This window comes from Chelon labrosus (assembly GCF_963514085.1).
Source record: "Chelon labrosus genome assembly, chromosome: 5".
Lineage (NCBI taxonomy): Eukaryota > Metazoa > Chordata > Actinopteri > Mugiliformes > Mugilidae > Chelon > Chelon labrosus.
Genome location: NC_140341.1, coordinates 12,979,284 through 13,000,564, shown reverse-complemented (window position 1 = coordinate 13,000,564; position 21,281 = coordinate 12,979,284). Strand labels below are relative to the sequence as shown.

The 21,281-nt window shown below is 43.0% G+C and overlaps 1 protein-coding gene across 1 annotated transcript; it reads left to right on the top strand.

Annotated features, from left to right (window-relative positions):
- Positions 1-810: 810 nt before the first annotated feature.
- On the top strand, positions 811-21,044 carry pou2f1b (POU class 2 homeobox 1b; the record flags this gene model as incomplete). Its single annotated transcript, XM_084544861.1, has 16 exons — positions 811-856; positions 7,557-7,622; positions 8,333-8,424; positions 9,785-9,880; positions 10,683-10,862; positions 11,077-11,106; positions 11,563-11,683; positions 11,794-11,885; positions 12,085-12,258; positions 12,373-12,514; positions 12,631-12,785; positions 12,914-13,099; positions 13,297-13,411; positions 13,505-13,829; positions 13,942-14,030; positions 15,883-21,044. 16 exons carry the CDS (start codon positions 811-813, stop codon positions 16,152-16,154), a joined length of 2,181 nt encoding a protein of 726 aa, XP_084400987.1. The 3' UTR covers positions 16,155-21,044.
- Positions 21,045-21,281: the final 237 nt, after the last annotated feature.

Here is a 21,281-nt window from a genome sequence, read left to right as displayed (position 1 = left end):
ATATGCGACAAGTTATGCTAAAATGACCGGACAGGTATCTTTTGATGAGAAACTTAAACAAATATCCATAAGTTTATACAACCACTATTCACACAGCAGAAAGTATTTTCTTCTTCTGCGTAGTCTTTATATTTTGTCGCGTTTTGTCACTTTTATATATATATTTTTTTTTCAATTAAATCTCCAGTTTTCTGGAGTAATAACCTCCTACATGATTTGTTTATTTTTTATGTCACAACTTTGCAACAAATGTTTAACATTAGCCCGTAAGTGGTGACTAATTGTAGTTGAGTTAATATTAACTATTCTGCTATTTTTGTCTAAAAGGCTGGGTCTGAATCAGACATAAACATGGCAGATGGCAAACTTGAATGTTTGTGCGTGGTAAATAAATAAATTAGACTTTTGAACCGTGAGTCAGTCCAGTGCAAACAGTTTAAAGCATGTTAAAGTATGCTACCGTATTATTATTATTACCTATTATTATTATTGCTGTTGTTTTCCATACATTTAGAGTGCAGGTGCACCGTTCAGTCCAGCTCATGGTCTGTGTGGATCTAAATCTATAGTGTGAGAAAAATAAATTATTATTTAAGTATGTAAATAAGGCAAAGCTAACAACGCCCCAAACAAACTCCGCTCTCCTTAGTGTGTGTGTGTGTGTGCGTGTGAGTGTTTTCGTGCACGTGTTGTTTTTGTGTGTGTGTGGGTGTTCTTGTGTGTGTGTGTGTGTGTGTGTGTGTGTTCTTGTGTGTGTGTGTGTGTCTGCCTGCCAGGCTCAGGGCTGGGATTTCGGGTTAAATATTCAAAATGGCGGACGGAGGAGCAGCGAGTCAAGATGAGAGTTCAGGACCAGGTAATGATTACAGCATTTTACATATTCATACTCATATTCAAACTGTGTTACTCACAATTTATGATAACGGGATACTGATGAAACGCAGATTGACTGGCAGATGAGGACGACGCGAAGCGGTGTTTTAGTTTACACACAGCTAGCCAACTGTAATTTGACAGAGGAGGAAACGAGCTATTGCAGTGCGACGGCAAATTACATGGAAACATGCCTCCCCCCTTTGTGTGATTAGACGGCCGTGCGCCGCTACATATTCATACCTCTGTCGACTAATACAATTTAGCATATTTTATTAGTAATCGCCGTCTCGGCTCTGGCCCGTTTATGACACATTTAGATGTTTTCACGGGCGCAGTTTGATTGAATTGAGGATGCTAGCGAGCTAGCGTTAGCTTCCCTGCTAGCGCTTGGCTTTGTGTTGATGCACACACACTGAAGCTTTTGAAAGAGGTTTGCATATTCATTTTTGACGGGCCGGGCAGTAGCTGTGTGGCTTGTTCCCCTTTCATGTGCTGTTTTATTTTTATTTCACTGGGAGGAAATAAAACTCAATACAGCACACCTGGCTCCGCGTTAAAGTGTCTAGCTCGGTGTGCCTCAGCTCGACGTGATTTTGTAGCAGAGCGTTTTTTTTTTTTACCTCAGCCTTTTGTGCTCGGCGCAGTGGAGCTACAGCAGCCTGTTGTGTTATTCATGCGGGCCTGCCTGAGCCAGAGTGCGGAGTTCAGCATATTCAACCGACCAGAAGCTGGAGCACAATAAACCGAACGCGGCACGTTGAAGCAATAGCTACTGTTTATTACGCGACCGTTTGATTTAAATACGGCTCTCTTCTGAGTTGCTAAGCGACCACAAGTTAGTCGTCCAGAAGCTAAGTTTAAGTTGTTTTTTTTAATTATTATTATTTTATTTGAAATGTAAATAGTTGTGTTTAGCTGCTAAACACAACTATTGTATTTTTGTACAGCGTTATGTAAAAAAGGTGTAAAAAAAAAAAAAAAAGTACAGTTGGACCGAAGTTGGGCCGACCGACCACTTTTTTTTTTTTTTTTTTTTTATCTCGAGGTGGGAGTAGCCTGGCACCACGTTGGTTAATCCAAATTATCGGAATATTTTATTTCATATGCGCAGCTTTTATTGCTTGTTTCAATAAAGTTGGTGTATACCTGCGACAACCTTTCTTTGTTGGAGGAGTTTCGGCTCGCTGGCGCCGTGCTGAATTCAGAGACTGTACCTGTGTGTACCCCCTCCAGGCACAGAGAGGGTGGTGAGGCCCACTTCCGGAAGGCCACAGTAATAACAGGCAGGGCACTCTTATTATTCCCTCTGCTGCCTTCATGGCGGGCAAGACACAGCTTGATGGGACTTTTTTTTTTTTTTTGAACTCTAATTAAGTTTTCCATTTACAAGTTTGTTTTTAAAGGAGCGTGCATTCACTTGTAGCAGCTCTTCATGGGTGTTCATTATCTAACCAAAAGTTTTTGTCTTTGTAGTTAAATTTCTGTGTGTCAAACTTTTTGAAAATGACATGACTTTGTCTGTCTCCGACCACGCTGAAGAATCTTTGCAAGTCAAAGCGGAATATTGAATGGAAATGTGGCTTCTTGTATGTTTTTGCTTGATTTGTTTTAATAGTTAAATCAGGTTTTTCGTGCCTCAGGGCCGGCTTTCGGTTAAGTATTCTTTGTGATGTAAATACACTCATTTCATACCTTGTCTGCATTGTTAGTAGAAGAATCACAGGGTAAACTTTGCCCACAGCAAACAGTAGTGTTACATTACAGGCCATTTTGCATTATTCATGTGTTAATACAGTCATTTTAGGTAAAACCAAAAAAAGTACCGCCTTAAAATAATAGATGCGTACATTTATTTTTTTGTGTGACTGTATGGAAATAGACTGACTTACAGGAGGGGAAAAAAAAAAATATCTTATTAAACTGGGCTGCTTAAAGAACAGATGAGAAATAATTCTGTCTTCCTCACACTCTACTTTTCTCATTTAATCAGTTTTACAGTTCCACCCTCATTCCTGCCTTGTAGTTCCATCATGAATATTCATGGATGTAAACACGGTTGTTATGAATAATGCATCATTCGCAGTAATAAATTCAGAACATGCCATCTCAAAGTACTGAGAAGGCCTCCATGAAGGCTCCAGTCAGACAAGCTTTTTTTTACTGTGGAGGAAGAAAACCCTAACTAATAAGCGCTGGCTGTGCGGTGTCTCCTCAGGAATATAACTACTTGTTTTAGGTGATCTCTGGTAAAGTGAGTTATTCATGAGTACACGACACAAAAGCCGGAACGCCTTAGTATATGTAACGCAGGCGTTCGGCTAAAAGACGGGCCTTTGTCACCACAGACGGCTTCTTGAGGACCGATAAACACAACAGCTTTTATCAGGTGCTTTATTCTTAACATCTGAAAGAAAATATAAACCCCGGATGAAAGTAAAGATCCAAAATTGTGGCTGATACGAGATATAATCTACATTTTTATGAGGGCTTTCAGGAAAAGTAGCTGGATGATCGGTGGATGACCTACAAGTTTGCATTTAACAAACAACTACCATATTGTTCCTTATGGCTGTCATGTGTCGAGCTCACTACTAAACCTTGGCCAGCATTTCATTAAAAGTTTATTTTTTTTTAAAGCAGAATGCAGCAGTTTTAAAACAGGTCTTTGTGAGAAAATATTCAGACTAATCAACAACAATATTGCAAAAATGTGCCTTGTTTTTTAAATAGATGGGGCTAAATTGTTGAGTTATAGAGTCAGGGAAAAATTGTTTGCGTTTACAAGAAAGTGAGGCACAAACCACACGAATAACCAGAAGTTAATGCAAATACAGTTCTTGGTAAATGCATATGTGCAGCAAACTGTTGTAGTGAATCGTGCGTCTAACCTCCAGCATGTGCTGATTGGAGATGGTTGGATATTTCTCCTGGCCTTCCCCGAGACACTTCACTTTAATTTGGTTGGATTGAATTTTCCACCTAGCCTATAGACAGCTGGCTAATGACCACCCAAGAGAGATAGCACAGTAGCAGTACAGTGGTGTTAGCCCCCATTACTGTTCATCAAATTACACTGCATCCTGTACTTGCCTCATTTGGGCTCGGTCCAGAGTCTCTGTTTCCACTCTCTGTTGTCAGACAGTTTGGGTTAATTACTCGTAATAGAATAATTATATATTCATGTTGATGCTGCATTAAACCAGGAATCTTTAGGTTGTTATTAATTGCCTCAAACTGAACGATTATCCGTCACCATCACACATCATCGCCGTTTCCAAAATCTGCCTAATTCTCAGACTGATCCACATTTAGAGAAGTGGTCTTGATGTATTCTGCGTTTTAAGATGAACGATATAGGTCGTAGGGCCTGAATGTGGATGTGCTAATTAAGCTTTTGCCATGTCTCACGTTGAATCTCTCCTCTCGCATTAGCGGGCTCGGCGATATTGAGCCAGCCTTCCCATATTACACCGCTAATGAGATACCTATTTAAAATTCTCTTGGCAGGATATTTGTGTAATGCATTGTTCCATAGCAAGGTTTTGCAAACCACTCAACCGAGTAATTGTACATGTTGTTGGAGTGCGCCGCCGCTGATAGCTGCCTCTGCATTCACTTCTCACTTTGTTTTCTCATTTGGCTAGCGAACGAACTAATTCCTTGACCTCTCTCGGGGCACGCTTTGTCGGGGGCGACCTCTCTCCGACTTTTAACACTAGCGTGGCATCTGTACATACCCTGCCACAGACCCTTAACTAAACATTAGTCTGGAGTCAAACTAAAAAACTGCACCAGTGTTACTTTACAGTCGTGTCTTCTGGTTTAAAATGTTCTCACATATTTATGTCTAGGGGCGTACACAAATAGGACGACAACAAAATGGTGTGTGGCTGATCATAATCAACATGCCGCCATCTTTAAGGTAGCACGTAAGTAGAGAAGAAGTAATAGATGCCTAGAAATAAGGGTAAAGGGTTGAAATGTATGCAAATGGATAATTAAAGCTACTGAGTAAATAATAAAAATATAAATCTCTTTATTGTGATTGTTTGGATTGAATCACAATAACCTTCTTATCCTTGAACTTTGAATTGTTGGTCATTTAGGGCTTTGGGAAATTGTGACCAAGCGATTATTTGAGAAAATAGTTGCCAGGTCAATTAAAAAATTAAAATAATAAATTTTTTTTTATTTTTTATCCGTAATATACATCAACTGGTTCAAATGAGTGTGGTATCTGTAAAGGTCATGGTATATGAAACAAGAAACGCTTGAACAGAGGCAACTGCGCTGGTGTGAACTTGAGTTTCCTTAAAGACGTATCACCTCTCGTCCTATAACCGTCTCTTTGTCGCCCTTTTGGTTGGTCTGCTGACCGCAGACCAGAGAGCTGCAGCCCTTTGTGAAATAACTCTTCCTGTGTTACTGTTGCTAGGTTAGACAAACAGGACGCTGTGTCGGGGTCCACTCCTGTAGAAAGACGCTGCTGTTCGCAATTTTGCTAATGTTGTGTAGACGCAAGAAAAACTACAACCTGGTACAGACACTTATTGCCTGTTTGCTTTTCACATTTTTGAAGAATCACATTGCTGTCTGCATTTACATGACGCTGGAAGTCTGGACTTGTGTGGTAGCTCTCTGGTTGGTGGTCAGGCGACCAATCAGAAGGCCAACAGTGGGTCAAATACTTGGCTACAGAACTGTAGAGACCACTTGAGTTGTGAATGTCCAACAAGTCCACTACCCTTTATTTTTTTTATTTAATTACAGTTGTAGTTTCATTTTACAACAGCTGTTATTGCTTGCTGACTGAAGATGGACCCTTTTGGCATCGTTTGACGTGGGTCAACTAGTTCAGTATGTAAATGTCTTTTCATCAAGCGGCGGGATGAGTGAAGAAGTTGATTGGAGCTTCAGTCCGGAGCAGTTGTTGTTGTGGCGGCTTTAGTTGCTAAGCCCCTTCCCCTGCAGACCACAATACAGCCACGCATTCCAGTCTAATCAGTCACTGGACACCTGTGCAGCTCCACGACCGGACCGCTTCCCCGCCGCATTAACTCCCGGCTCACGCTGAAAGTGAATTTTAAAGAGCCCCAGAGTGAAATACTAATGGAATGTAAAGCTAATCTAAATATGCTAATCCGCAAACACTTCATAAACATTGATGACTGCAGCCCCGCCACCCACTTTTTCCTCCGGTCGCTCGCCGTGGAATGCTTTAGCCACAGGGGGTCTAGCGGTAATGACAGGCTTGTGGTGGATTAATGTGGAGTTATTTATTTCCGATTGAGCGACTCCCCCCTTCCCTCTCGTACCCCCCTCCTTTTTTTTCAGGAGTTGGGCCGGGTCATCCCGGAGATGTTCCGAATGAGCAGTCGGTAGACGCTCCATTAATGCAGTCTGCCTTGCTAACATGCTCAGACCACCGCTGACAGACCTCATACTGCATTCTGGGATATCTTCAGCCCTTTACCTGCTCTTAGCTAATTACTTTTTTTGGGACTGCACTCGCACAGTAATTGGTCTTGTGCCGCCGCCGCCGCCTCCCTTCTCCTCTGCTGCGCCAAGTGCTAGTTTGAGCACTTTTTTTTTTTTTCTTCTCCCCTCTCCTCTGTCGTCCTTATTCCCCTGTTTTTTATCGTCCTCCAAAAGCCATCCAATTAATATGCTAATGAGCTGATAAATATTTATAGGGGGTTTTAAATTATGCAGAAAGCTTTCAGAGCCGGTGTGAAATGCGTCGCTCGCAGGACTTCAAAGCCTTGCATTGCTAACGAGGCAGGAGCAGATTTGCATACGGCTTTAATCAGCTGAATACTGATTATGCTTCATTATAGAGTTGGAAGACGAGGAGGAGGAGGAGGAGGAGGAGGGCGGCGGCGGTGGAGGAGTTGGAGGAGGCCGCCAGCTGCACTTGTCGTTTGTTTCATTCCAGCAAGAGAAGGAGAGGGTGAACTTTTTCAGACAATCTTGGCAAACGAGAAAGAGAGAGAGAGAGAGAGAGGGAAGGCAGAGTAGGCACAGTAGAAGAGAAAGGGGGCAGAGCTATAAGAAAAGAAAAGAGAGGCAAGGAGAGCTGTTTGCCCTAAACCCTGTTGGCTTTCCCAGTGTGCGTATCCCAGTGTTGTTCAGTGAACCGTGTGGTGGACACTGCCACTGTGTCTGTGCGCTGCTCTGGTTGTGTTGAACTCTAGTTCGCTACTGACCAGTGGAGAGTGAAGAGAGGAGGAGGGGGGGGCGGTGGGAGGAGGACGACAAGCGCCGGATACCCCGTCAGTCGGGTTCGCCCCCGGCGGAGGCAATTTTTACTTAATTGGTTTAGCGACCATGCTGGAAAACACAGGTGGAGTAGGAGCGGGTGAGTTATCTGACGACGGTTGTGGCGCTGCTCAGCTGGTTCTGTCGCCATTGTGCTTTTTTTTTTTTTTTGCATTAATGTGACATCACCTCTCCCTGACGTGTGACCATAAGAGCTGTGGATTTGTGTCGGCAATTTGATTTTGTTTGCTGCTTTGAATGTGATGGAAATGCAGTCGCAGGCTGCGAGACGTGGTGCGATTACGGGTTATGTTCAGATGACAGAAGTGAGCGCACCCCTCAAATCACCCGAGACTGTCTCGAGTCCGTTTTTAGTGAGCGTGAGTGTGTCTCACTGCTGTGTCTCTGTCTGGCTCTTTCAGATGCTAAAGTGAATAATCAGTCAGAAACTACTAAATGTGCAATGGAAAGTGATGGCGGCAACACCGGTGAGTGACCTCCAGCCCCACCTTCCCCCCTCCTTTTTTCTTTCTATGTCGTGTCTGAAAACAGGATGTGTCAGGTTTTACCTCCTCATTCAACAGGTTTCAGATTTAAACCGAGCAGTTCTCTCAACATTTTAGCTAATCGTAGAAACCCCTTTGCTGCTCTCCACTTTTGCATCAACTCATTTTGGGGAGGACGGGGTGGAATGGCAGCTTTCCAGAATCCTTGTGAGAAGTCCCTCTTTGTCAAATGAAGTGTTTACCTCAGACAGCACAGTTTCCCTCACTTGCGTACATCTAATATTAAACTGTTCTGTTGTGTCTCAATGCTTCGGTGATTCTGTGATGCAAATTCTGAAGCTCAGGGAACAAATGCAGATTCGCTGCACCGCTTTATATGTTACTGTCGTGCAGTTTGAAATAAATTGACATTAAAGATACTCAAAGCTTCCAGGTTTTGTGTTAAATAATTCTGTCGTTACGTGCAGCTGCTACATATGCTGCCACTTTAAATAAAAAATAAAAATAAATAATGTTTTCCTTGCACCTGAAAACTGTTTGCTTTTCTAAAGTCTACTGGGCTTTCGGTATTTTGTTCCTCATTTTTACCATGCTAACAACAGCGCAGGTTGTGTTTTGCCAGTTAAACCACAGTGAAAACATCTTTGAACTCCTCTGACGGCGCGTTTCATGAAGTGTGTTTCTGTCCCCAGGAATCCAAACCAATGGATTGGACTTTGAGAGGCAGGCGGTGACAACCACAAGTGCAATCACTAATGCACACGCACAAGCGTTCCTCCAACAGGTACCCACATCACATCACGCACGCACACACACACAGACCTTCCTTCAAGTGACTTTTTGGCTTTCTGTTTCTGTGGTAGGAGCAGACGGACTATTTAATGTGATGTCATGGGTTTGTTTTAGCGCATTAATAAAATATAGTATGAAGTTTGAACAGAGAGGTGTGTGCGCTCATCGGCATTTAAACATGCACAAGCAGAAAGAGTTCATTTAAATGAGCCAGGCTCTCTCTGGGTGTCGCCTGGCAACAAGGCAGATTAATCAACCCTGTATGCTAATTAGCTGCTCTGCGGTTGCTCGGAAACAGATGGCCGAGAATATGCAAATCTATGCAGAATTTACATGCGCTGCATAACAGTTATTTTAATTAGCATCTCGGCTCTCCCCCTCCCTTCTCCCGCCTCGTCTCTGAAGGCTGCAGCACGTTTTAAATCGCCCACTTTAATATCGCTGCCTCTTTAATTCACATTCCTCTGTTTGCTTTAGAGACTAAAGGCTCATTTTTGAGAAAGTCACCTAGGTAGCGCGGAATGAGATGTTCCATTGTCTTTTCAGTTTTACGCTTTGTAGGCCGTGTTATGCTTTTTTCCTTGTCCTTAAGTGTGCTATGTCTGCAAAGTTACAAAGCCTGAAGTCCGTGCCAAATGGAAACACTGCTCCTGAAATGCCCCGTTAGCAGTCAAGCCCTTTTTCTTGCCTTACTTACCTGCGTCCATATGCAACATGCTAAACCGGCTAGCAGCCAGTTTGGCATGCCCTCAAGCGAGTGTGGTTATTACTGCCTCATCTTGAGAAGATGCCGTTTCCTTCTATGCAGCCGTGTATTCCCTTTGATTTTTTTTAAAGTGAAGAACCGGTGGTTAAAATTAATTGTCGCCGCTGTTCATCAGCAGTTTTTAAACTAGTACAGAAGTGTTCGAAGGTGGGTTCGGCTCTATCGGCTTCTTTTTCCACTGCCATTATCAGACTGGTACGGCAGAGCTAACACTGTTGTTGCCGTAGCTAAAGCATCATGAGCTCTCTGGAGCCAGATCCTAGTTATGGTCGGAGGCATTGCATTTTGGACACATGCTCTAAAGAGAATGCCAGTGTTAAGACGGAGCGTTTCAGGCAGTGTCAAAAGACGACTTGCACTATAGAATGAGAAAAACATGCATCTTATACATTAAAGCATGTAAAGCAGGTTTAATAGACCCCTAAAATACAATTATGAGCCGGTATAAGAGCATAATACGAGCACTTTATGTTATTACTTTATATCTTGGATCTCATTTTCACGGTAACATCTATGACATGAAATTAAGACTCCGCTATAAGAAGATTTCCTCTAAGCCCCCCCTTCTCTGCTTCACCTCCACTAGTCTAAGTCGGAAGACTCGGGTGCTCTTCCGACCTCCGTCCAGCAGAGCGTTTTGCCTCAAACCCAGTTAATGTTGGCCGGGGGACAGATTGCTGGAGTAAGTGGCCTCGCTGAGTTAAAAACCAGTCATAGCCATGTATCCTGGGGGGTGACACCTCAACACGGCCAATCTTCGCTGAAAGATTGGGTGGTGATGCGATACGGGAAGCTGGTGTCCCCTCTGCCTGTGTGCCTGTTCATTCCTGTGGTCGTTAGTCTACATCCAAACTCGCCCATAACAAAAAAAAATAAAAAATGTTTGGACGTAGCGTGTGTCTGCGCATTCATTGTCGGGGCCAGACACGCGACACTGTTCTTGTCCACATCCTCACTGTCATTGAGAAGACCATACAGTTGAATGCGGTGGCCTTTTTGCATGTGGGTTTGAGTTTCAACATGACATCAACATCCTCAGTTGCACTCGTGCCTGGTTCAGCTGCATGATCCTTGTTTCCATTCGCCCTTGACGGCTCATGTTTGTGTTGCCACGATAGCCAAAGTTTGTGAAAAGTTAAATCCAACAGATAAATTTCCATAAACAGTCATTTTTAAAGGTGTACGAACACAAGTCAGAAAAATAAAAATGGAGATGGAGCTCTTACAACTAGAGCAGCCGTTGAAACAATATCGTAGGCAAATGCATTAAACAATCCTATCAACTAAACCAAAGCAAGAGTAATGAGTTTATTTTGTCATTTTCTGTTCTAGTATTGTTTGATATTAAACTTTGCATGTGCATCGAAGCCAAAACCTTGGTGACTGCACAATTACGTGTGGTGATGCCTAACAGTATTCCTTCCGTTTCCTCTCTCCCCTCTCTGTCACCTCCGATGTGTGTTCCTGTGCGGACGTCCCTTCAGCTGGCCCTGACCCCTGCGCAGCAGCAGCTGTTGATCCAGCAGGCCCAAGCTCAGCTCCTGGCTGCAGCCGTGCAGCATTCGACCAGCCAGCAGAACAGCACCACCGGGGCCAGCATCTCGGCCTCTGCAGCGACACCTATCACCCAGTTGCCCCTGTCACAGCCCATCCAGATCGCCCCTGTAAGAAACCACACATTTGTATGACTCTCTGCAAATCCTGAAGAATATTTTAACAAAAAATGCATTTTATTTTATTTTTTTTAACTCACAGTTATAACAAAAAATGTTTAAATAAAACTGTATATATAATTAAGAAAGTTAAACTTTGTTTTAGTGCAATAATTTCAACAGTTGGTTTGGAGGATTTGACATTTCAGATTGTTTTCAAATCAAGACAGCAGACAACTCCTGGGTATTTTATAAGGTAAAAAAAGACAATTACATTTACATTTAGTATCAGTGATGTTATTTTTCAGATGGTATTCAGGTCTTCAAAATATTATGAAGGCTTGTTCTGTGCACAAGTGAGGCAGCTGTTCAGTAAGGAATAAGGAAAATATGCAAATGTGATTGTTTGAGTTTGATTTTTGAAAAAGGTTATTGGTTTGACCAGGAGAATTTCTCTATGTACATAGGTGACTCCTCTATATGTGTATCTATATCACCATTAGCTGGTTCTTGTTTACTGACGTTATAACGATACCTCATTTATTACAATAAATCTGAAAATCTGATATCTTAGTTCTCAGCATGAAGTTGTCACAGATTCTGCTGTAATGGCCCCACCACAACGTGGGCCATGTGCGTTAATATTTATTTATTTATTTATGTTGCCGTGGAGAAAGAAAATCTACATGACCATATTGATGTCCATTTACAGCAGCTACAGCAGCAGAATCTAAGTCTGCCCCAGTTTGTTCTGGTTCAACCCGGCCACCCGATCGCCACGCCACTGCAGACCACTCAGTTCATCATCTCACAGACACCGCAGGCCCAACAGGGTAAGTCAAAACACTCCCACTGCCTGGTTTACATGCTGAATTAAGATGCGAAGTACTGGGTCGGCATTGAGGCTTTATTTATTTTTCCTTCTCTCCACATCTCTCTTCAGGCATATTGCAAGCCCAGAGTCTTCTAACTCAACTACCTCAAAGCCAAGCTAACCTCCTGCCGACTCAACCAAGCATCACCCTTGCAACTCAGGTTGGTAATGATGCAAGCACCTTTTTTAAACTCTGAAATGTGCTTCAGTTACACAGGCTGTGCTGTAATTCAGGTGTTTTGAAAAACATTACCTCAAAAAACACTTTTATAGATTTTCTCGTTTTTTTTGTTTGTTTGTTTTTTTAATTCTTACTCCTCTGTGTGGACTTGTAACCCTTTATATTTCTGCCCTCTCCAGCCTGCAACTCCGACCCGCACAACAGCAGCCACACCTATTCAGTCCCTGCCCCACAGTCAGACACCACCCAAACGGCTGGACACTCCCACTTTGGAGGAGCCAAGTGATCTGGAGGAGCTGGAGCAGTTTGCCAAGACTTTCAAACAGAGACGTATCAAACTGGGCTTCACGCAGGTGTGTGTAGGAGGTTTGAGGAGATCTAAATGATCGACAGAGGTCAATGTTTTCACGCTGAAGTTTTTGTAAGGAGAGTCGTTGAGTCATTCTTTGTCTCCGTCCCGCTCACAGGGGGATGTCGGCCTGGCCATGGGGAAGCTGTACGGAAATGACTTCAGCCAAACTACCATTTCTCGCTTTGAGGCCTTGAATCTGAGCTTTAAGAACATGTGCAAACTCAAGCCATTGCTGGAGAAGTGGCTCAATGATGCAGGTTTGTCCCTGAACCCACCTGAATGATCAGCGGGTTACTCTTCCACTTCTTCTAAAGGGTGGGTCGTGTGTCATACCTCGTCTTTACCTCCGTTCCCTTCCTTTTCGCCGCTACTGTTTGTGCAGAGAACCTGACATCTGACCAGGCCCTGTCCAGCCCCAGTGCCCTGGGCTCCCCGGGCATGGGCATAGAGGGCATCAACCGCAGACGGAAGAAAAGGACCAGTATCGAGACCAACATCCGAGTGGCCTTAGAAAAGAGCTTTCTGGAGGTGAGAAACTCATACGTCTGGAAACTCTTTTGTATTTAAGTTTATTCATGGTATGATCTGTCGGGAAAAACTGCACATTAGTCTCCTCAGTGCTGACAGGGAATCCCTGGTCTTTTTGCCTCTTCAAGCAGAACCAAAAACCTACCTCTGAGGAGATCACCATGATTGCTGAACAGCTGAACATGGAGAAGGAGGTGATTCGGGTCTGGTTCTGCAATCGCCGACAGAAAGAGAAGAGAATTAACCCACCCAGCAGTAACATGGCAGGAGGCAACACCCCCATCAAAACTATCTTTGCCCCCAGCAGCCCTTTGGTAAGGAAGCTTGTATTGAAATGTTTACGTGAAGGGAACCATGTTGAATCTTTACATTTGAATTTCTGTGTCTTGAGAATGAATATTTGAGCATTAGCAGCAAGTCCTATGGCTACAGTGTCACAAGGTTCATCATAATGTGTACGTAGCTGTTGTTAAATGATGTGTAACTCGTTCGCTCTCATTCTGTCGTCAAGGTGGCCAGCACAGCAAGCCTTGTGAGCAGCCCAACTATTAACACGCCCACCACTCTGACTGTAAACCCAGTGATGCCTCTCACCAGCACCAGCGTCTCCAGTTTGTCTTTTACAGGTGTGTGTGTGTGTGTGTGTTTGCCTTAACAAACGTTTGTATGTAAATTGCAGAAAATGACTTTGATTCATTTATTTATTTTTTTGCAACAAGGCACAAACACTGCATCCGTCATCTCCACTACCCCTATGGTTACCACAGCAACCAGCTCTCCGTCTTTAAGCCCTTCCCCGACGACTATTCATTCCACGACCACGGAGAGCAAGGCCGGCACTCACGCGCAAACGATCGTCACCCAGGCCCCGACATCCTTCGCCAACGCTTTAGGCACGGGTCAGGTGATGGTGGCGGCGTCGGGGCTGTCTGCGGCGCTGCAGGGTGCTGCCCAGTTACCCACCAGCGCTAGCTTCGCGGCTATGGCTGCTGCTGCCGCCGGGCTCAACCCGGGACTGATGGCGTCCTCACAGTTCTCTCCAGGGTTAGTTTGCAGCATGATTACACAAAGAATCTGACTTTTAGTTCTGTTGAGTTCACCCAGTTGTTCTGGTGTCTTGTGTGTTGACCTGTAATCGTCTTTTCTGTGTGTTCAGGGGAGCCCTCCTCAGTCTGACTCCTGGTGGCCTCAGCAGTGCGCTGAGTCCTGCTCTCATGAGCAACAGTACCCTGGCTACCATTCAAGGTAATGCCATGACAACACACTAAATACTTTGAGTTTTTTTAGTCTGAGACGATACATATATCCACTTTTGTAGGTTGTAGTGATGTATGGAGCTGGTATTCCCAACTATAACCTAAAACAAAGCTATAACAGAGTCAGCGGGACTTGTTCGCTTTCCTTGAAGACGCTCCACCATCACACAAGTGGCGTCTTTTATTCTAAATGACTGGTGGGGAGTTTAGCTTTTCATTGGAAACATCTGTGGGTGATGCACACCTGAAACTCTCATGACTAGGGTTGCTGATTGCTCATAGGTTGCTCATGACCAGGGGTCGCGTTAACTGAATATTTTCCGTCATTGACGGATATGACGGAAAAATCTGAAGGCCATCCGTCATTCTGACAGATTGCAATTCACACCCCTGACCACTTGGTGGCGAGTGACCTTATTTATTGGCTCTTGTCTCTCATCGAAGTATGCGTTCCAAACATCGCGGAACTTTTGTCGGTGCACGATTTCCTGGTACACCGATTACACTGGTGCACACGTCAGAGCTCGGCTAACCATAGACCATATACAGTAAATATGTATAGATGTCTATGCAGCTAACGGCTACCAAAATGGAATTTGCATGCCACCGAAGCACTTCAACCTTCAAGAGCCGTTTAGTCTAGCAGTCCCGTACGGACAAGACGTGTCGGCAACCGAAACTTCTTTTTTTTTTTGTTACCATTTAAAGTAAATACTGTTCTGAAAAAAAGTACTTAAAGTTAATGAAACTTTGATGAAAATGATATGCTATTGAATATTTATCATTTAAAAAAATTAAAGTGACGGGTACAAATAGATTATGACGGGATTTTTATGACCTTGTCAGTCAAAATGACCGACAACGAAAAAGTCCAGCGCAACCTCTGCTCACCTGCGATTAGAGGGTCGGGTTAACCTGGATGTTGTCTTCTTTGCAAGATTAGTGATTCTCTAACGACGCATTACCAGCCAGACACTGACTTTTCTGAATTTTCACCTTGAGTCTGGAGAGTTCTGTCTGTTAATGTTAATGTTAGGGAACCACTCATCGTGAGGGGAAAAAAAACAGAACACCTCTCAGGTCAATCTGAACAACATCTTTTAGTTGGGGCCGAGTATTTAGTTGTTAACAGATCCTAGTGAGTTTCAGGTGGGCACCACTCACAGATGTTACTAATAAAAACCTAAACTCCCAAAGAGGCTCACTGAAGAGGATACTTGGATAAGTGGTGAAACGTCTTAAAGAAAAGTCCAGTTTTAGTTTTGTTTTAGATATGTCATGACCTGGATGATCTTTTAATTCATCAGTAATGGTTGAGGAAGTTTCACACTATTTCATTGCAGAATAATTGTATTTCGTTATTATTTTAGCTTTGATTTTCCATCTCTCTCTATATCCATCTATGTGGAAAGCCAAAATGACTACCTAGGAAGCAGAGTAATGTTTGAATCTGTAAATATAATGGCTAAGTAAATTAAGGAGTAGTTAAATGAACATAAATATAATTAAAAAAAGGCAAATAAACATCCATCAAGGTAATGTGTGTAATGAAAGCACTGAATGAGGATGTAATTCATTTAATAAGAACACAGCGTCTCGGGCCACGCCCTCAATGTTTCATCCTGCTGGGAGAAAATTAACAGACAAATTATCCCTGCTGAGCGATAATACATTTTGATTATAGAAAAAAAACTGAACACTAAAACAGTTTGACTGCGTTTTTTAAATGAAACATTTTCTCCCTGAACATTTTTTTTTTTTTTTTGGTTTTCCATAAACCAAAACGGATGCTTTCCACCTTTCCTCCACGTACACCAACAGTTTCTTTGTCTCCTCCGCAGCACTGGCATCGGGCGGCACGATCCCCATCACCTCTCTGGACGGTGGCAACCTGCTGTTCGCCAACACCTCTGCTGGTAACACGCCCAACCTGGTGACCACGCCGCTCTTCCTGAACCCCCAGAACCTGTCGCTGCTCACCAGCAACCCCGTCAGCCTGGTGTCGGCCGGGGCGGGGGGGCTTCAGGTCACCGCCGATGATCATCATCAAGCCACCTCGGCTGCTGTGCCTGTGCAAGCCTCGACCATAACCACTGCCTCCAAGGCTCAGTGAAGCCAGTTGGGCTGCATCCACAATTAACGCCCTGTTTCTTACGTTCGAGCACTACTCCTATCACACCATGTAGGGAATAGGGTGGGTCTTTGATAGGCTCTGTGCTTCACTAACCACCCAACAAACTTTCCATTGTATCTACCATTATTTAATCCTTTTGCTGCCACCAAAAAGAAAACAACCTCAAAAAAAGGTTGGGCTTAATTTTTTTTTTTCTTATCCTTTCTGATTCTTGGATGTTTTTTCCACAAACAGTAGCCAGATGGACACTGTTGTTGTTGGCCTGCCGCTCGTCGTGAACCTTGATGAGTGTCCTGGGAGGAAAATGTCCTCGGCACCTTCGAGCCGTTCACGTTTTGTACATATACTCACCTTTGTCCAGGTCAGGACTTTCTCTGAAATACTTCTAACCAAAAACAAACTTTTGTCTTTTAACTTTCAAACAGATTTACTACTAATTTCACTATGTTCAGTATCACTAACGGGGTTTTGTGTGTCACCCTATCTTTAATGGTCTCTTTTGGGTATTATTGTTTTCTTTTCTTTTTTTTTTTTGGACAGGCCTCTAACGCAAATCATATCAAAGCTATATTTTGGAGAACTTTTTTTCTTTATCTTTACTGTCTGTATTTTTTGACACTTTCAGAACTTTGTAAGTCTGATGTTAAGTTAAGATTTAACTATCACTTTCTAATCGTGGTTATAAGGCTTTAAAAACAAGTAATAAGTGGCCGATATAAAGGTTATCATTGCTTTAAGGGTCGGAGGGACCCGGTGCGTCTCTCTGAGTCTCTCTTCTGGAAACACTGAGTTTTACATTTTGCCGTGGTGGAGAAGTAGCCACCGAGCTTCTGTAGAATGACGGTCTGACGGCGTGGATTTTAGACACTGACGGAAAATGAAAACATGACATTGAGAGCTTTAAAGTGAGCTGCAGGCATGCAGTCCTGCGTCTGTTTAAGGGTGATTTGTTTTTGGTTTGTGATCCACTGGGACAACTGTACATTATGTTTGGATTCAGAGGTAGAGAGTAGTTGTTTGCATGTGTTGTCGACGGCTCGGGCGGATGCTGAAAGTTCTGACCCACGAGGCTCTGCGGTCTGTTTTCATTGAGGACTAGTCATGGGACGTGGTCGTCACACACCGAACGTGTGGTGGCGGTGGCTCGATGGGTTTTATTGTGTTGTGTTTTTTGTTTCTTTTTTTTTTTTATATGGTAGTACCGTCGTATCTACTTGTGCACAGTATCTGTACCAAAAAACTGGATTGAAGAGCTGCAGTCTGCCTGTTTCGGGAGAAATGAAATTCTGTCTTTTTTTTTATTTTTATTTTGTCTGCAGTCGTTTGACTGGCTTACGTACTTTAAGATATACCAAAAATATTTGTTAAAATAATTGCTGTGTGTAGTCGGTGAAGCTTAGTCTAGTCGATATATTTATGAGTACAAAATCTCTCTTCATTGTCAACAGAATATAGAAATGCAATATTTTGATGATCATTTTCCAAAGATCACTTTTTTTTTTTTTTTTTTTTTTTTAATTTGACCAAGTGTCTCATTGCTTAATTTTGAATTGGCAGCACAACTGACCAAAAAGGGTGGGATAGGTGGGTTGGGGGCACGAGAAAGTAGTCTCTTTTTACTTTTTGTTTTTAATTTTCTTTTTTAAAAACTATTTTTAACCTCTGGGGCTTTCCCCCCTAATTCTTAATCTGGGTTTCTGTGAGCCATTTGATGGCCTGTTTCCCTTTCTAATCTGTCGTGGTAGCAGTTTTGGGCTTTTCTGAAACATAATGGAAAGGGTCTGTTTTTTGGTTTTGTGCTAATATTCAGCCATAAAACAACAGCTTGAACCAAAGTGGTTTTCCTCAGTAGTTGCTGTGCCTGTCTGAGCACACGAGTTGCCGTTCACACGATCTCCGCTCTCCACAGATGATTTATTTTTTTTTTTTTTTCCCCCCTCTCCCACTTCGGTCGATAACGTGATTTTTCTGATTTGGTGCTGCTGGATACGGATCACAGAAACTTAGCTTTAACAACTTGCTGCTGAAGCTCCCGGTGGAGTTGAGCTGTCGAGAGGCCTGCATGCTTTCTAATAGCTTTATGACTGCATCCTGTGAAAATCAGGGTTCTGTAGTTTAGCCCCTCCCGGCCGGAGGGTTCACCTATGTAAATGCATAGCTCCGATCGTCAGACGACAAACTTCACCTCCTCTCAGCGCCTCCATTTTGAACCAGCATGTTAGGAAACGATATGCTGCTCCTGAAATCTGTCTGTGGACTAGTTTAAAACCTGCCAAACCTATCTTACCCAACACGGTGTGGGGTTAACGCTCAGTTAAACCCCACACAAGAGCAGCGTTGTTCTGCTTCCAACTGACTAAACAAATCACAACCCTGATTATTAATTAATCGCGACTGTAAGCAGTGAAACTTGTCCATGTTATCGTCTTGTGTACTTCTTTTCTGTTTTAATTATTTTGACTGAATATACCTCAGCAGCACTTCAACATAGGGTTCACCTTTAGTCATTTCTGTGTATAGAACATGGTAGAATGTATAAGTACTGTCTGGCTCGCCATTCACACTTTATACTGATGAACCATTTAAAAGAAACCATACATGAAAAGGACAACCTACTACTGCTATTTTCTAGTACTACTATTTATGGGGTATTTCCAGGTTTGAATATTATTTTGGAATCCTTCTTGCCAAAGTAAAAGCCTTTCTCTCTGCAGCTTGGTGGGTGTCTGGCTGCTGCTCGTGTTGCTGGTTTCCCTGTCAGGGCCTGAGGAGCTCGGCCCTGTTCCAGTGCTGTTAGTGGTCTCTTAAGAGTTTTTTCTCGCAAGATGAACCAGTTGCCGTTGGCACCATAGGATGTTACTGAAATATTTATCTGAGGAAAGACTTAAGAATTAGAGAAACTGATCTTTTCTTAATTCTATACATATAAATATATATATAAACACTTGTAAGATATTCATATTTTATATTTGAACCAGTATGTTATCAAGACTGAATGTAGTGTTTATCATGCTTACTCAAACAAAAAAAAATCTCCCCTGAAACTTTCTGCTTTTTTAAAGAAAAAAAAAAAACTTTAAAACTCTCAAGACCAAAAAATAAGAAATATTAGAGCGTGACTCGCCAGGTCAAACGGGAGGCGTTCGTTCACGCGCTCCTCGCAGACAGGTCCTGTGGTCGGTAGGAGACTCTCAAGCATCTGATCTTAATCGTTCTATTAGGTGTTTTATTTCTTTTTGTTCTGGTTGGGTCATCGTGGACTTTATTTGCTGTGTTGTCTTTAACAATCATTAGATTATTTTTTTTTTTTTTTGTTGTTGTTGTTGAAAAAGACCTATTACTTTAATGCCTTTAATTGTTTTGTATAGTGTGAGAGGGCAAGATCACTGGCTTTCTTAGTTTGACAAAGAAGATTAACATTATCATTTATGCCTTATTGTTAAGTAGAAGACATGAGCATTGTAGCATTATTATTCTCTGTGTGTGTGTAAGTGTGTGTGTGTGTGAGAGAGTGAGTGACTGCGAGCTTGGCCGCCGAGCTCACCTGGTGCATTGTTTTCACTGAAACAATACAGTGTACTTCGGGCATTTTAGAGCGTGGGATGATTACTTTGCTACCTTTATTTTTATTTTTTATTTTTTAGGTGTGACTCAGACAGGTTGAGGATGCCTGTGAGAAAAGCTTTACTAATAATTCCAGCAGGTGTGTGTCTGTCTGTCTGTGTGTGTGTGTCTTATAACGAGAGAATAGGGAGGGCAGTCTGCAAACCATTATGGTGCATCTTTCCCCATCTTCCAGTAGGTGTTTGGAGTGATTTTTAAACTAAGGGGCGAGACAAGAGAGTACTGATTTTTGTTTTTTTGTCTTGGAGGGATGTTCTCTACTGATGAGCCTTTTAAGCAAGGCGCCGCCAAGCGAGCTTTTCGTTTTTTTGTATTTTGGTAAAACTACAGTTTGGTCTCGGCTTTTTGTTCTTCTGAACCGTCTACTTGGCACTGCCTTGGCTTTCAGCGCCTCAGTGGTTGATCCCGAGATCCGAGTTATAGTATGTTGACCCACCACACTGGTTTGCTGGTTTTTAATACGGACACGTGGAGCACCAGTAAGGAAAAAGGAGCTGTTGTATACCTCATTTCTAACTCAATACTGAGTGAAACCTGCTTTAATCTACTTATGAAATAAGGAAAATCTTTAAAATAATAATAAAAAAATAAAAATTATTAAAAAAAATGACTAATACTCAAACTTGTGTCAGTGGAGAAGCCCGCTCACACCTGTACTTAGCGAAGGGTTGTGGGACAAGCCGCCACTAGGGGGAGACAGAATACATACCAGTACTGGTGAATGTTTGTTCTCCTGCTGCACACTGACCTAGCAGCACTGAACAGGAATTATTAGTTGTGACTTGAGATGAAACTTTTCTTTTACTGTCACTTAAGGGGAGACGCCACAAGTCAATATGCTAGAATAAATAGGCTAATTTGGTCATGTGAAATTAGTTTCCATTAGTCAAAGTGCAGGAAAATAAATGCTAATTGTGCATTTTCTTGAATCCAAAATCTCAGTTTTTTAGTGTCACCCCTTCACGTTTGAACACTTTTTTAAGTTTGACAATCCTTTTTTATTATTATTGTTTTTTGTTTAAATATATATATTGTTTTACCAGGTACAGGTATGTGCCTGTCTTCTTCCCACATGGCGGCGCGCTGTCGCATCCCGCTCTCCTGCGGTACCAACATTAACCAAAGACTTCTAACCTGATTGTATACGAGCGTCGCCGTCCCCTCGCCCATCCCCGCCTCACTGATCAGCATCAAATCCCGGCTGCGCGCTCTCACCCGAGTCCTCTGTGCGTGTGTAAAGAGTCTCAGTGCCTGTGGGCGGGGGTCGGAGAGGTGGCGGAGCAGTGGGGGGGGGGGGGCGGCGAGCGGGCTTCTCCGACTGACACGAACCAATGTGGTGGTAGCTGGGTGGTGTTTGTTAATACACACTGAGGGTTAATCCTGTGCACACTGTACCTGCTCAGGACTCTGTATGTTTGTCCATCTTGAGCGCTGTTGCTAGGATGTGTCCCCCTCCTCCTCCTCCTCCTCCTCCTCCTCCCC